Source organism: Macrobrachium rosenbergii, chromosome 13 (assembly GCF_040412425.1).
Source record: "Macrobrachium rosenbergii isolate ZJJX-2024 chromosome 13, ASM4041242v1, whole genome shotgun sequence".
In the NCBI taxonomy this organism is placed as follows: domain Eukaryota; kingdom Metazoa; phylum Arthropoda; class Malacostraca; order Decapoda; family Palaemonidae; genus Macrobrachium; species Macrobrachium rosenbergii.
The window spans coordinates 23,920,166-23,937,459 of record NC_089753.1 but is presented as its reverse complement, the minus strand read 5'-3'; the positions used below and the strand labels follow the sequence as shown (position 1 = coordinate 23,937,459).

At 41.8% G+C, this 17,294-nt stretch overlaps 1 protein-coding gene across 1 annotated transcript in view; it reads right to left on the bottom strand.

Moving 5' to 3' along the window:
- Positions 1 to 15,610, bottom strand: part of LOC136844733 (tigger transposable element-derived protein 1-like) — a 29,505-nt gene extending 13,895 nt beyond the window's left edge. The window contains exons 1-2 of the mRNA XM_067113970.1: positions 15,418 to 15,610; positions 187 to 1,763 (exon numbers count right to left, since the gene is read on the bottom strand). Coding sequence (XP_066970071.1) covers positions 187 to 1,763; positions 15,418 to 15,610 — 1,770 coding nt within the window. The remainder of the gene's footprint in view (positions 1 to 186; positions 1,764 to 15,417) is intronic.
- Positions 15,611 to 17,294: the final 1,684 nt, after the last annotated feature.

Genomic DNA, 17,294 nt, shown 5'->3' with positions numbered 1-17,294 from the left:
ATAAAACTTATTACAATTTTTAAAACAATTTATATACAATACTATATGTACTGTACAGTAGTAAACAAAATAAAAAGTGAATTCCTTACCTGGGTTAAGAGTGGCAGGTGGTGCTGAAGACTCTCTCTTGAAGCCATAAATCTCTAGTTTATATTGGACGCTTCTTTTCATGAGCTTCTTCCTTACAGTCTCCTCGTAAAAAGCTAGAGCATCCTGGATTACTCTTTGAAACTTCGTGAACCTTTCCACATTAGGGTCCTGTTCCTCGATTATTACCAGCCCTTGCTCAAAGAGGGCCAAAGCTAGTGACAAGCTCTTGGCATTTAATGCCCTGGGCTTTGGGGATGGTGCCTCTTCCTCCTCCTCAATCATCTGTTTCTCCAGCTCACTGAGGTCCTCTGCTGACAACTCCTCTCCATGGGATTCCAGCAGCTCGTTCACATCCTCAGCTTCCACCTCCAAATTGAGCTTCTTGCTATACTGAACAATTTTCCTGGTCACAGCATCAAGACTCTCTCCCTTCTCAAAGCCTGTAAAGTCCATCACAAATTTTGGACACAGTTTCTTCCAGGCCCCATTCAAATTTGGTTTCTTGACCTCATTCCAAGCAGCCTCAATGTTCTTGACAGCATCTAAAATACTGTAGTTCTCCCAAACTTGCTTGACACTCAACTTGTCACTGCTATTTTTGATGACCCTGAGGACATGGCAAAACGTCCTCCTGGTGTAGTAAGCCTTGAAGCTGGCAATGACTCCCTGGTCCATCGGTTGTAAAAGCGACGTAGTATTTGGTGGAAGGTAGACTACCTTCACATTGGGATAAATCTCCCCCAAATTAGTAGGGTGACCAGGGGCACTGTCTAACACCAGCAGGACCTTAAATTCCAGACCTTTCCTCTTCAAATACTTCTCAACTGCTGGCAAAAAGTGATCATTAAACCATTCCTCGAAGATACCAACAGTGACCCAGGCTTTCTTGTTACCCTTCCAAATGACAGGGAGTTGAGGCTTGAAAATTCCCTGAAGTGCCCTTGGGTTTTCAGCCAAATACACTAACAAGGGCTTCAACTTGAAGTCACCACTGGCATTGCTCCCAAGAAGTAAAGTCAGTCTCTCCTTACTGACTTTATAGCCTGGTGCTGTCTTCTCCTCCTTGGATATATATGTACGACCAGGCATACGCTTCCAAAATAAGCCTGTCTCATTCACATTGAAAACTTGATCAGCAGTATAGCCTGCCTCCCTAATGACCTCAGCCAAACAAATAGGAAATCCTTCTGTTACTTCCTCGTCTGAACTAGCAGCCTCTTCCTGCAATTTAAGGCTGTGCAAATTTGCACGAGACTTGAAACGATTAAACCAGCCTCTGCTGGCTACAAATGGTGCACTTCCACTACCTTCCCCTCTCTTCCGCACTAATGCCTCATATGACTCCCTAGCCTTCTCCTGAATCAAGCCAAGGCTCACTGGAACATTTCGTTGGTTTAGGTCTTTGAGCCAGACCATCAATAACCTTTCCATCTCCACAAGATTGGGGTTATGTAGCTTGCTTAGTCTGGTAGTGGTAGCTTTAGGAGTGACAGCCATCACTGAAGCACCATCTTTCATGTGTTTTTGTACTGAAGCACCGTCTTTCATGTGTTTTTGTACTGAAGCACCGTCTTTCATGTGTTTTTGTACAACACATTCCTTATCCTTGACTATAGACTGAACAGTAGTTCTGTTAAGTTCAAGGGCATGGCCACTTTCAGTGTTCGTCTTACCTGAAAGAAAAGCATTGGCTTAACCGAGGCCAGGCATTTGTTATAAAAAATTAGGCTTCATGCCCTCCCCTAATCTGCATCCAGTATTGTATTGTAGTAGTATACTGTACATTCAAAAAACTGTGACGTAAATATAATCTTTAATAGGGTAAAATATTGCCCATGACACATTGATCGCTAAATTTGCACCTTTTCACTCAATATTTAATTGGTCAAACATCAAGAAAATGAAACTTTAAGAAACCTTTCAAAAGACAAAAGTTTCATTAAAAAAATGAGTTAATGCAACTGCCAATTGAAATAAAATATAGTACGTATGTGAAGTCTTTGTACAGTATGTACTCTGCTGTAAATGCATTTTTTTGGAGGTGTGTCATGCACATTTTCATTCTATATTTATTTGGTCAAACCACAAGAAATCGAAACTTTAAGAAACCTTGCAAATGACTAACATTTTATTAGCAAAATGTGTATAATTAACTACCAAATTAATAATGTAGTTGCAGCCAGATTAACAAAGTAATTTTCACAAAACGACCCTAATACAACTCTCAGTTACGTCTGATATGTTTTAGTATGTTAACGAATTCATTTTATTAAACCAGCGCGACTGAACAACCTCATCTCTTGATCACGAGCGAGGACTGTGATATTCATAAAACCGGTGTGACTGAATACTAACCTCAATTTTTCTTGATCACGCGAATGGACATACGTATCGCCTTTGCATCATATTTATGTACAAAAACAAAAATATGCTGTAATATGTTTTTCATACAAATTTGACACACATAAGCATGAAAACTTACAAATTACAGTAGGGTTACATATCGCCCAGGACACATCAATCACCAAATTTGCACATTTTCATTCGGTATTTATTTGGTCAAACCACATGAAAATGACATTTATATATACTTACCAAGTAATCACATTGCTATTAGTTTCACTCGCTCGGCATCTAAAATTTAGAAATTCGCAGGTCGCGCTATTTTGTTTGGCTAGGTGACTAACCCTGCCCACTTTTGGGGTATGAGAGGAACAACTAGCAAAAGGATTCAATTTGTTTGTGCCATAATGTTCATGTGAGGGGAGGAGGGAGGGCTCCAATCATGTAATTACTTGGTAAGAAGGCAGTTCCCGGTTATCGGCAGGGGTTCCATTCTGATGGCGTAATGTTAACCGAAAACCTGAAAATCGCCGATTTTCAGTTATTGGCGCCTCTGTTAGGTATGTATCAGCGCCAACACCCAATTATTGGCACTGATAAGAGGAAATCGGTGATTTTTGGTGCCAAAAATTGCCAATTTTCGTCACTATACCAGCGCCGTAAAACCGGATCGCCGATAACCGGGGACTGCCTGTATATATAAAACTTTATTTTATCATAAAAGATGTTCTTTTTATATAAGTAACTTACCAAGTAATTACATTGCTGATTCCCACACTGACAGGAGATGGGATACATGAACAAATCTACCTCAAAACCTTAGTATTGGTAATGAATTTGAGAATAGAAAGGGTTGCTAGTATTAAAAATGCCTGTTGTTCCTTACATGATAAGAGAGCTGTGGCAGGAAGGTACTGCCTCTATATGCGCTCTCCTTGTTGTATGGTGGCATGGCGGTAATAATGTTGCCCTTGCCCAGGGCGCAGTACAAAAAAAAGACAATGAAATAAACGTCACTTAATACCATAAAAAGTTAAAAACCATTGCCCAACTATGAAGGACTGGAGGGCACTCCAGTACACTGTACCCCCAGGTTCCTTAAAAAATTCAACAACCTTAAATCAAGGCAAAGAAAGGAAGGATTGCTTCTTACGCTTCTTCCTCCACCACCACGCCAGCCACCGAAAATGGACCCAAAGTACTGCAATTATCATAAACTGTTTCAATTTCCTTCAAATAATGTGCTGCAAAGACTGACTTATATTTCCAAAAAGTTACTTACATTATAGAGGAGAGAGACAAATTACGCTTGAATACCAACAAAGTGGCTAGAGCTCTATTTTCATGAGCTCTCACTTTACACAATGGAAAAACCTCCTCTTCAACAGAAGAATGGGCTTCCGAGATGAGGTCCCTAAGGAAGAATGCCAGGGCATTCTTTGGAAGTGGCCAAGAAGGATTCTTAACAGAACACCACAAGGTGTCTGAACGACCACAAAGCTTCTTTGTTCCATGGAACTACTGCTACCTCTTTCTGTCTCATGGTGTCAAACGATCTAATTAGATCAGATAAATCCTTATTAGAGGAAAGGTCCACTCCCCTGTGTCTGAAGACAGAGCTTAACATGGCCCTATAACCCTTGATCATCAAGGATAACAGGTTCCTGTCGGTCTTAAAATATAACAGATAGTTTGCTATTTCGGCTATAGATTTCTGAGAAGACAACACTCTGTGCTTTCTGCACCATTCTCTAAAAACTGTCCACTTAGCCTGATATACTCTATCAGAGGCCTGTCACCTGCATTTGGCAATAGCTTGCGAAGGCGATCTTGAAAACCCCTTCTTTCTAAGAAGTTTCCTGATAGTTTGTAGCCTGTCAGGACCAGAGTACACAATCCCTGATGAAAGCACCAGAAGTGGGGTTATTTTAGCAGATGAGGTTTTGAGGTAGCATCCTTAGAAAGTCTGTGAGGAGGTCGAGAAGATTCGGGAACCATTCCTTTGTTGGCCAAAAGGGGGCTACTAGGATCATTGACATATTTTGGCAAGTCTGGAATTTGTTGATCACCTGTCTTATCATACTGAAAGAGGGAAAAGCATAAAGGTGACTGTTTGACCAGTCCTGAAGCATGGCATCGGTTGCCCAAGCTAAAGGATCCAGAAACGATGAGCAAAATGGGCAGATGATGGTTACTGGAAGTCACAAACAGGTCTATGACCGGAGTCCCCCGTAACTTCCAAAGGTCCGAGCAAACCTGGGGATCCAGAGTCCACTCCCGTGGGTAACACTTGTTTCCGGCGACTTAGCTCATTCACCAGAACGTTGAGCTTCCCTTAATAAAGCGTGTAAGAAGCTTGACTTTAAATTGCGCTGCCCCAAGCAGATCCCTTGCCGTCTCGTAAAGGGAGAAAGAGTGTGTCGTCCCCCTGGTTTTTGATATATGCCTGGGCAGTTGTACTGTCTGAGTGCACTGTGATGGTATTGTTGCACACTTCTTTGAAAATTTGTAACCCCAGATGAACTGCCTTCAATTCCTTGACATTTATGTGCCAGGTCCCTGAAATTTCCTTGCTCCCCAACCTAGGTTCGACGCGTCTGAGAAGTCTAGGATGGGGCTCAACAGAAGGAGGGATTTCCCTTGCAACAACCTTCCAAGCTCCACCAACGCAGATCCTCTTTTATCTCTGGAGTCACTCAGAACACGAAAGAGTCTGGGTATTTTTTCCTGTTCCAGCTGATTCTTATGAAGAATTGGAGCGGTATCATAAGAAGTCTACCCAGGAGTACGAATTGTTCTATGAACGATAATGTCCCCAGAAGACCCATCCATTCGTTGGTGGAGCATTGGTCCAGAAGGAGAAATCTGCGAGCTATCTTGAGGTGACTATATTCTCTTTGGTGAGGGAAAAACCTGAAAACTTTGAGTCTATTATCATCCCTAAATAAAGAATCCACTGTGACGGAACCAACTGAGACTTCTGAATGTTGATTATCAATCCCAGCTCCTGGGCTAGGAGAAGAGTCTTTTGAAGGTCTCTGAACATTTCTCTTTCGATTGGGCCCGAAGTAGCCAATCGTCCAAGTAAAGAGAGATCTTGATTCCTATCAGATGGAGCCATTTCGCTAAGGAAGTGAGAACTCTGGTAAACACTTGAGGTGCCGTTGATAACCTGAAACACAGAGCGTGGAACTGGAACATTTTGTTCCCAAACACGAACCTCAGAAACTTCCTCGATTCCTGATGTATTGGGACATGGAAGTACGCATCCTCCATGTCTATTGATGTCATCCAGTCTCCCTGGTGAATGGATGACATGATGGTTCAATTTGTCTCTGTCTTGAACTCTGTCTTTTGAATGAAGACATTCAATGTGCTGACATCCAGGATGAGCCTCCAGCCCCCTGAAGCTTTGGGCACCTCAAAACCGTGATTGTAGAACCCCCCCGAGGAGCCCACATTCTCTACTAATTCTATCGCCCCCTTCTTGAGAAGGAACAACACTTCCTCTGAGAGGGCCAAAGACTTCTTTGAGCCTTTGAAGTAAGCTGACAATATTATTGGAGAGCTGCTTAAAGGTGGCTTTTCTTTGAAGGGGATAAAACAGTCTTCCTTCAAAACACTGACAATCAGGGCTCTGCCACCCCTCTCTCTCCACTTCTCCCAGAAGAGAAGGATCCTGGCTCCTACAGAAGTTCGGAGGACAAAATTCTCTCTTGCAAGAGGCAGAATGGGATGAAGGTCTCTTAATGGCTCTGGAGATGAATCTGCTGGAAGAACAGGATCTAGAAAGGGATCTCTGTTTGCTGTCCCAAAAGGGTCGAGTCTGTAGCAGGGAGACTGTCCTGGAGGCATGAGAAGGCACCGCCTTAGGCCGCCTAGAGGACTGGGCAAGAAGATCTTGTTATTCTTCTTCTGAAGATCCGGAGAAATCTCCAGAGCTGTAGCCTGCGGGAACAGGTGATGATGATCCAGTGGGGAAAACAGAAGGGCTGACTTCTGGGAGGGAGTCATTCCCCTAGAGGTGTAGGAACACCACAGTTCTCTCTTTGTTTTCAGACTCCCATTGTGTACAGGGAAGCTAATTCCTGGGAACCATTCCTGATCCCTTTATCGATATATGAGAGGACCCCCCAGCAAGTCGGAGGCACCATCTTCAGGAATAATGGAGCAGTCCTAAAGCTTATGGGCTAGATAGCCCACTGCCTAATCAAGAAAACTCAACATTTCAAGCACCTTAAACAAGTTTTTAAGAAGGTGCGAGAGCTCCGTTGAACTGAGCATGATCTTTGTTGAAGCAAAGGCAGATCTACGAGAGGAATCGATCAGCCCATAGAAGTCCCCCTGGGAGGAGGCAGAAACTCCCAGAAAAGGAGCTTCCCCTGTGGCGTAAGAGAGCTGTCTCCTCTTAGACAATCTACAAGGAGGGAAGCTGACGATGGCTCTACCTTGTTCCCTCTTTCTCCGCTAGCCATCCCTCAATAACACTGAAGGCTTTCTTAACAGAAGAAGAAAGCACTAACTTGGGCAGTCTCAACGAATTGGAAGACTGTGACTCCCCAAGAAAAGTCGACGCAGGTGAAGAAGGAGCTGCAGGCGAAAAGCAATTTGGGAAGGCAGCAAGAAGATACCTTAGCAGCGATGCATAAGCTGAAGAACAAGTGTCTTGAGCAATAATTTCTCCCTCGTCTGAGGATACAGAGACAAAGCTAAGTCTGTACGTTGGGGGGTCGACGGAGCCTTCTTCAACAAGCTCAAAATACTGTCAAGCTTGCTCTGAATCGGGTCTACCACATAGGGCACTTGCTTGCTAGAAGAGGGTAAAACCTGAAGTGTGGGAATCCAAGACACAGAAGAATGCACAACTGCTCGAGGAACACTAGCTGCAGAAGGAGTCAAAGCGTTGGCGGCAGAAGCATGGTGAGCAGAAGAGAGTGGGTGCTCTGGTGCCAATGGAAGTTCGGGTGCCAATGGGAGCTTCATCTTAGTTGGCGATCCTTGAATCATTGAGTGGACAGGTGAAGATGGGCACTTGGGCGCTCTATGATGCTCTAGAGAAGATGGGTGCTCTGACACAGCAGTACGAGAAGGAGCCAATGAGCGTTGAGACAATTTCGGGTGCTTGTTAGAAACCAGGCATTCAGCAGTCAAGGGAGCTTCCAACATTGCAGGGAGCTTGGGAGCCTGAGGAGTCTCGGGTGCATGAGGACGCTCAGAAGAAGACGTCTTAGACAAAGAGTGCTTACGAGAAGCAAGACACTTGGAAGCTGCTCTCTGACTCTCCACCAAGGGAGGAACATAAAGAAAATGCTCCGGACTGTCCCAGTGACTGCAAGACGGAAGAGGACTGCAAACAGCTCTTTGAATTTCTTACACGGCACTGGAGGAGAATGCGACACATCACCAGCACACCTTTTCAAAGGGCGTGATTCATCTACAAGACGCCAATGGTGCATGGGAGAAGAATCATCTGAGCTAGATGAAAGATGATGCACGTCCAAGGATACGCCTTGCCAGTGGCGCTTGGCTGCAACCCGGGATTCAACAACAGGTTCAACCGAGGGGGCAACTACCAACGGGCAGACCCCACCAACTTCCCTTAGGGTACCAGTTTGACTCCTCCCAGGTTTAGGGGAGTATGACATTGACCTTTGCCTAGGAGAATCGGCGGGGCGGGCAGCCACCTCCTCTACCAACACATCACTAACACTAGGTGCAATCGGGCGCTCCACCGACACTGCACTGGCACTAGGCGCAACAGGGTGCTCCGAATCACTCTTAATGTCCATAAGGACCTTAACTGATGAGGCTAACTGTGCAATGGATTTTACAATCAATCCGAACCTTTTATCAATTTTACACTCAAGGCTGGCAATGGTGTTGGGTTCGGAAGCGAGAGAGCCGGGTAAAGGAGCAGAAATAACAGGAACATCAATCTTGACGTTAGCATTTTCAATACCATGATCAACAGGAGATCCCTGACTACCTAAAGACTTACTAATTCGTCTGGTTGTCGTTTTTCTCTTTTTATCTTTGGCAAGTTTATTATTTCAATGAGATCTTAAAGTCTTCCACTTCTTACTGTCCCAGTCTATATGTTCATTGCATCATAAGTCTTCTGAACAAACTTGTCCCCTACAATCCGTGCAGATAGAATGGGAATCGTAAGATTCCTTAGTCAAACGCGTATTGCAGCCTTTGCTGCAATACCTAAAGCTAGTTAAACTTGAGTCTGACATTTGTCAAACAAGTCAACTATATTAACAATCAGTAAACAAGGTAAGTCAAATTATATTGAAATTCACAATTATGGGCAAAAAACAGAGTCTAACTCTATCTAATAATACCGAAAGGCTACCAAAGCAAGAATACTTCACCAAATATGATGAGAAATCAATAAAGAAACAAACTGAATCATTTTGCTAGCTGTTCCTCTCTGACCCCGAAAGTGGGCAGAGTTAGTCACTTAGCCAAACAAAATACTGCAGCCAACGAATTTCAAAAGTTTTGGCTGCTGGTTAATAGAAACTATAGCCATGTAATTACTTGGTAAGTTACTTATAGAAAATTTTTAATTACAGTATATCATTATTATTATTATTACATTGCCCATTTGGTGGTTAAATAAAATAGCTACAAATGACACTGAAAAATCTCTCTCTCTCTTTCTCGTATATCAGCACTATACTGTACATATCCTTTAATGAAAATGTCAACTACTGTACCATAAACGTAAAACAAAAATAAACAAATCCAGCAAGTTCACGACAGATCACGGAGGTAGTGTTGTCATATTTTTTGCTTTGTCTGATTTACTGTACCATATGCCATTACAAGTTTAGTTGACTATGATTACCACATATTATAACAGTACACACGAGAATACTTTACCACTGCTGATGTTTCGTCTCTAATCACCGTAAAAATATCTAATATCCGAATTTCATACATATGCAACTCTCAACATTCTCTTCCCAGCCATAGAATAAGGTGCCTTTGAATTCTCGTCCCCAGCAAGTTAATACAGGCAGTCCCTGGTTATCGGCACACTCGGTTGTCAGCAATTCGGTTTTACGGCACTTGTCTAGCGACGAAAATCTGCAATTTTCCGTACCAATATGCACCAATTTCCGCTTATTGGTACCAATACATGCCTAACAAGAGGCACCAATCTCCAGTTATCAGCGCCAATAAGCGCCAAAAATTGCTGATTTTTTATTATTGACAATTTTTGCTTATCATCACGCTGTCGGAATGGATTCCCCGCCAATAACCGGGGACTGCCTGTACTGTACTATGCTTCAATGTATAAACACTAAATTTCTCTATCTCTCTCAAGCAGTATACATACAGTATACATTAATGAAAAAAAAAACAGCAAAATATCAATGAAACATAATTTCACTTACAGAATCCATTTATACTGTCCTTAGACTTCAATGTAAAACTACATTCTCTCTCTCTCTCTCTCTCTCTCTCTCTCTCTCTCCTAACAGTATACATATTCTTTAATAAAACAAAAACAGCAAAATATCAATAAAACATTATTTATCTTACAGAATCCACTTATACTGTGCTTAGACTTTGATGTAAAAACCACAGTTCTCTCTCTCTCTCATTTAGTATCAATATATTTTAATGAAAAAATATCACAATTTTTAAAGTAAATTGTATTTTTACAAACTATAAAAACCTGAGGTCCTTTACATAAGAAATTACTTACAGCAGAGCAGGAAACAGCCATTAAACTTTCAAACAAGGTGGTTAGGCAGTTAACAACTATCCGTTAGGCGGGACTCCCGTCTGCCCAGACGTAAACATTCCAATTTGCCTTTTGGCCTAAGTGTCAGGTTGAGGGGTGGCATTAAAATGTAATGTAAAGGACCTCAGGCTTGTATAGTTACGAAAAATACAATTTACTTTAAAAAATTGTGATTTGTTCCTACACAATATACAAACCATCGGTCCTTTACGTTAGGAAGACTCACTGGTTGGAGGGAGGAATCTGAGTGAGTCTCTTGAACGACTGGAGTTCGCCACACCTGGGATTCTCTTCCTGGTCGATAGAGCAAGGAAGAGAAACCTGCCTCTGACGAACTGATCAGGGTGTGGTAATGTATAATCAATTGTCAGGCTTCTGAGCCTTTTTGCATGAGGGAGGTAAACATAACCCCATACAAAAAAGGGCTAGGATGAACCTTCAAAGTCATAGACAGTAAGGCCAATACAAGCATTGGGTTTGTCTTATTGTCAGGATCTCCTTCCTCCCCTTGCTAGAGGAAGGAGCAGGTTTGCTTCTATAATCCTGGAAGGAAAAATAGAACAGAAGCTCAAAGTACAGGCTTACCTGCATCAGCCACCAGATCCAGCATGTAACAGCCCGTCCACTCTCTGCTCGAAGGAAAAGACGATGGATGAGAGGGAAGGAGAAGATGGAGAGGCCAGTCACTCCCGCATTCACTCTTGCATCCATGACTTAACATCTTAGGCGAGATGCAACCCTGTCCTGTTAGAGGAGCCGGGTAAGCTACACAACTTGTTGAGCAGCCACTACAGGTCCAAAGAAAAAAGTGTCCAAGAACTTATGGGCAATGTCCCGAAGGTAGAACGAGGTAAAAGTGGTCTGTCGAGACCACACCACTGCTTTCAATACCTGAGAAACTGACACATTCTTCCAAAATGCGAGGGTTGGACCAAAGCCCGACTTTGTGAGCTCTCGGGCGGAAGGTACTGGCATCGTCTTTGCCAGCAGCAGAGTATGCTCTCCCGATCATCTCACAGAGCCAGAAAGAAATCGTGTTCTTAGACGAGCCAGCACTAACGAAGAGTCGTCGACACTCAGACCGAAAATGACGAGTCCTCTAGAGATAGCGCCACAGCACTCTAACAGGACAAAGTAGCATCTCGTCTGGGTCATTATCTACAAAGTCCTCTAGGGAGGGGATTGTGAAGGGACTCAAAACCTTCGCGTCCGGGACTCATGGGTTCTGAATCTTCATGTATGAAATCTGGGACAAAAAGTCTTAGTTTCTCTTTGGAGTTCCCATCCCCAGGTCGAAGTGTTTAACATCAAAGGAAAGTCCATGCAGTTATCTACTCTCTTCGCTGATGCCAGGGCAAACAGGAGGACAGTCTGACAATTCTCCTAAAGGCTTGTACAGTGCAAGAGTTAGGCTCCTCAAAACAAAGAGCCACATCCCACACAGGGGGTCTGTGGTCCCTGGGTGGGCAAGACCTTTCGAAGCTTCTCATCACTAGCGAAATCTCGAAGAAAGATAAGATTTCTATGCCTTTCAGCCGTAAGACTAGACCGAGTGCGGCCCTATAGCCTTTTACAACTGAAACGGAGAGGAGCTTCTCTCAGCGAAGGAAGAAGAGTAAGTCCGCAACTTGCTGAATAGAAGCTCCTACCTGAGAGAGGCCTGTCTATGACACCAACCACAGAAGACAGCCCACTTTCCCTGGTATACAGCTGCAGAGGATTGTCTAAGGCATCCAGCCATCTCTGTTGCTGCACTGTGCGAATAGCTTCTCGCTCGCAAGAGATGCTGGATAACCGCCAGCCATGAAGACACAGAGAATGCACTGCCTGGTGGTACCACTCTATGTGGGGTGGACACAGCAGGTTGGGCCAGCGAGGAATCTCTGTCTGTGCCTCAGAGGGCAAAGCTAGCGGGTTGGGATACCAAACGGCCTAAGGCCATTTGGGAGCCACAAGAATCATCCTGATCAACACTTGGCTGCTCACCCTGTGAATCAGACAAAATGGAGGGAAGGCATAGACGTCGAGGTTGTCCCACAGTGCTGAAAAGCGTCCTCTGCAGTGGCCCATGGGTCCAACATGACTGAACAGAAGACCTGAAATTTTCTGTTGTGCCGGGTGGCAAACAGATCTATGACCTCTCCGTGATGCCCGAGTGAAGGAACCACTTGGTCCCTACCACTTGATTTTGGCAGCTGAGCTTGTCTGCTACTACGTTCCTCTTGCCTGGAACGAATCTGGCTGACAGCTCTACCGAGTGAGCCACAGCCCACTCGTGCACCTACATCGTCAACTGGTGAAGCGGAAGGGATACAAGACCCCTCTGCTTGCTGACATATGCCACTACCATGGTGCTGTCACTCATCAAAACCACGAAGTGTCCCATCACTCGATCCTGAAACTCTCCGAGGGCAAGGAAAGCAACCTTGAGTGCCAGGATGTTGATGTGAAGGAGCTTGTTGTGTTGGTTCCCTATTCCCGAAGTCAGCAACTCCTCCAGGTGCGCACCCCATCCCTCGGTCAATGCGTCTAAGAACAGAAGCATGTCCGGAGGGTGGGGGGGTTATGCAGCATACTCTTCTTAAGAGGTTACTGTTGTCCAACCAGCAGTCTAGATCCTCTCTCACTTCCCCCAAGAGAGGAATGAGAAAGGACTGAGGGTCTCGAGACTGGGACCAGTACTCCTTCAGTCTCCACTGAAGGGAATGAAGGTGAAGATGCCCATGAGGGACCAGCTTCTCTCCAGCTTCTCTAACAATGACAGGTGATGATGATGACTTGCCATTGTCGAGCTGGCTGCTCCTGTTGAGACAGGAACAGCTGTGCTGCCTTGTTGAACCTGCTGATACGAGAGTCTGAGGGAAAGACTCTTGCTGCTACCGTATCTATCAGCATGCACAGGTACTTTATCCTCTGCTTGGGCGTGAGATCTGACTTCTGAAGATTTACCACAATCCCTAAATCGTGGCAAAACTCAAGGAGTCTTTCCTCGTCCTGAAGCAAATGCTAATCAAAGAGCCTGCCAGACAAGCCAACAGCTCGCTTCTAGATACTCCCAACAGATGTATCCCCGAAAATGGGCAAGCTGACACCAGGGTGAACACTGCCTACTAAATGAGGAGCAGTTGAGAGCCCAAAACAGTGCCCTGAACTGGAACACTATCTCCCCGAGTATAAAGCATAGGTATTTGCGAGGAGGACGGATGGATGGGTATTTAGAAATAAGCATCCTTCAAGTCCACCGAAGCATGAAGTCGTTCTCCCTGATGAAGGCGAGCACAGACCGCATTATCTCCATCGTGAACTGAGTCTGGTGAATGAATCGGTTCAAAGGAGAGAGGTCTATGGCTGGTCTCCAACCCTCCATAGCTTTCTCCATGAGAAAGACAGCTGTAAAATAATTATAGCTTTATGCCATTCATCAGGAAATAAATTTACAAGCCATAAGTGATTATAAAACTCTAATAATAAGTACGACTCTGCCAAAGGTGCCAAGTGGCAGATCATTTCAAAACAAATACTGTCATCTCCAAGGGCAGATTTATTGTTTTTCAACAGAGCAAATTCCAACCCTTCCATATTAAATTTTCTATTATAATATATATCTTCTACGGTTTCAAAATTTATTGTTGTTAATTCCATACTATTTTTCCTTGTGCAGAGATGCTCATCTAAATTTTTGTCACTTCTTACTTTTGCTAAATTTTCACCTATTACATTACTTATTTCTTTAGGATCAAGTATTCTTTCCCATCTTTTATTATGGCATGTCTAGGTGGTTTAACATGGGTACCATTTATTTTCCTGAATTTTTCTCACATTTTTTGATGGGATTATTAATAGAGAGATCTGATACATATTTCCTCCTTGAAATTATTCTTCCTTGAATTGCTTCTTTCTTAAATTTTGCAGATATATGTTATATAGAGGCTTTAATGTAACAATTTCTAATAATATACTGTAGTTAGTTTTTGTAAATTTTCTTCAAATAACAGTAATGTTTTATTTATTTTACTGAACTTTCTATTAAAATTCCCTAATCATCTTCCGATTTGGTGTTTTATTTTTATTAATAATTCTGTTAGTTTTTCAGACCAACATGGGACTTTGTGTTTTGCTGGATGAAATTCTGAGTTTGGTATTACTTTTTCAGCAGCATTTTAATGAAATCAACAAGAAATCTATTTGTTTCATTATGATCTTGTACATACTAACGTGGTGGGACATTCCTAGTGTGGAATTCATATAGTTCCCAATCTGCTTTATAAATGTTATATTGAGGGACATGCTTCGCAGGATTATTTTGTTATAATGAAATTAATATTGGGAAATAATCACTGGTGTGCAAGTTATCAACTGTATTCCAATCCATTCTGCCTACTATGCTTGTTGTACATAAGAGTTAAGTCTGCTGAAGAAAAAGTTCCGTGTTTTTGAAAAATATGTGCTAATTTTGTTATCATTTATACAGCACATGTTGTTTGAATCTATGAATTCTTCAATTTTACTTCCTGATCTATTTGAGTTTGTACAATTACAGTACAGTCCCATGTTGGGTTGTGAGCATTAAAATCACCTACTATTAATGTAGGTCCTTTGGCACTGTTAAATAATTCTTTAAGTTTATCAATGTCGTAATTTTTATTAGGTTGGTTGTACAAATTAAAAATTACATAATTATAATTTTTTATTCGTATTCCAATACTTGATATTTGCAGGTCAGTAAAGCTTACAGGTACTTTGTTATAACATACTTTGTTATGTACATATTTAGCAATACCTAAATTTCCTTCTTCCTCTCATAATGTAGATGCTAAGGTATATTTACCTATTGTTGTCATGTTGTAAACTTTATATCACTGGTTCATATTCTTTTAGTAACCTTTGTATTTCTCCTAGGTGTAATCTGGTCTGCAGACCATTTTTGTTCCATTGTATACTATACAGTAGCTATTGAAAATATTTTGTTATAGTGGTCAAGTTTTGCTCTCTTTTTTTGTATTATCAACTTGGATTTTTTCTAATAATTTACTCACAACTTTCATTTGTTTTGTTTTATAATATATTAAGCGCTCAATGCACATGCAACCTTTTTCATGGGTACTCAAAATCTGTGGTTTCTTTTTTTCTATATTTCATACAATTTCTTATAATGTTTGTTAAACCATCTTTTATGTTTATGTTGTTATTGCACAATTCAACAAAACAAACATTACACCCACATGTGTTTTCAAGTACATATCTTGTTTCATTTGCTCTTGTTCCAATTATTGGTGATGGAGTAATCTCTTCTCCCTTGACATAATCATTGTCATCTATGGTATGGTTCTCTTCCACTTCTTCAGTGTTTTGGATCTCTGTATCCATAAGTTTTACTATTATTTTAGGAGATACAGGTAAATCTACCTTTAGCATGTTTTTGTTCTTTCTTCATATCCTTTGTCTTTGGTTTAACCGATGTTGCTCTAGTAATAGTTTTTTTGTTTTTGTTTTGGGCAGTGTTCTCTCCACAGGTCTCTTTTTATCTTTAATTTCCGGTCCTTCACAACTTTCCTCTATTACTTCTGTAGTAGTATCTTCTTGTGCTCCTATACTGCATTAACATTTCCAATGAATTAGATAAAATGTTATCCATATCTTCTGCACCCGTTTCTTGATTTTTTACCTTTTTACTTTTTTTCTGTTAAGCATTAATTTCTTGAGATTTATTTAGCTGCATTTTATTACTTCTATCTGTATGTGTTTGTGTTTCATTATTGGTTTTTGTTATTGAAGAATATGTGAGTTTCTTAGCAGGATCTTGAATTCCTCTCACTTTCAATTCTAATTTAGCCTCTTTTATAGACATCCCTGTTCTTTCCTGTATCATTTTTAATTCTGTATTGTATATGTAACACATGCATTCTTTGGATCTTGCATGATGATTCTGCCCACAGTTTATACACTTTGGTTCATTGCACTTCCATTGTGTGGTATGTTCAGTAGATCCACAATAAGTGCATACTGGTTCATTTCTACAATTTTTGTGTCCATACTTACTGCAATTCTGCCACTGCAGTGGCTTTGGGACATAGGGTCTTAACTCTCTGTTTTGGCCTAAAAAATTTTTATTTTTTGAGGCAGATCTTCACCATCAAATTTTATTTTTTATTTTTTTTTAACATTTGTTTACTGATTTTTTTTACTTGGTACAACATATACCTCACAATACTGGACCTTGGGGTATCTCTTTCTGAGTGTCTAATAGCATTTTCTTTTTGATTGGTTCGTTTTTATTTTCAGGAAGTACAATGGTACCCCGAATGCTGTTCATTCAGTAGTGAAAAATGAACTTGCATCAGATCTTAATAACAACAAAACAATAAAATACTGATCCTGAGAGCTATAAGCTTGAAGGCTACTTGAAATCAGCGATAATACTTCCCATAAATCTGGTTATACAGTACAACCGCCAAACAACGAACAAAGCTGCTGCAAACACCCGATGTTTACATCGGGCATGGCAGAAACAGAATGAGACTGTCTGCTAAGTCATTCCCGGTATTCCTGTTAGTGCGCAGGATTATTCACTAGTCACCTACACTAAACAACTGAAACGCCACCGGTGAATTTTGAATTTAAGCTGCCAAGCTAGTTAGACACTACTACAGCTATATAATTATTTGGTAAGTTACTTATATAAAATTGCAGGTTCTAATCATTTACGTCTATTTGTTATATCTTATTGGACTGTTATGTTCTTATTACGGGCAGTCCCTGGTTATCGGTGGGGGTTCCTTTCCCAATGGTGTGCCGATAACCGAAAATCGGCAATAACAGCGCTTATTGGCGCCGATAACCAGATATCGGAGCTGATGACCGGGTACTGGCGCCAATAACTGGAGATCGGCAGATATTGATGCTGATAACCGGAGATCAGTGCATATCGACGCCGAAAATCAAGTTATCATCATTGCTAGACAAGCGCCATAAAACCGGATTGCCGATAACTGAGGCCGCAGATAACCGGGGACTGCCTGCAGTTGGTTCTTAATTGATGACAAATAGTAAGCAGCCTCTTCATACGTTTAAATTTGATAACTTTAGATATGTGGAAAAT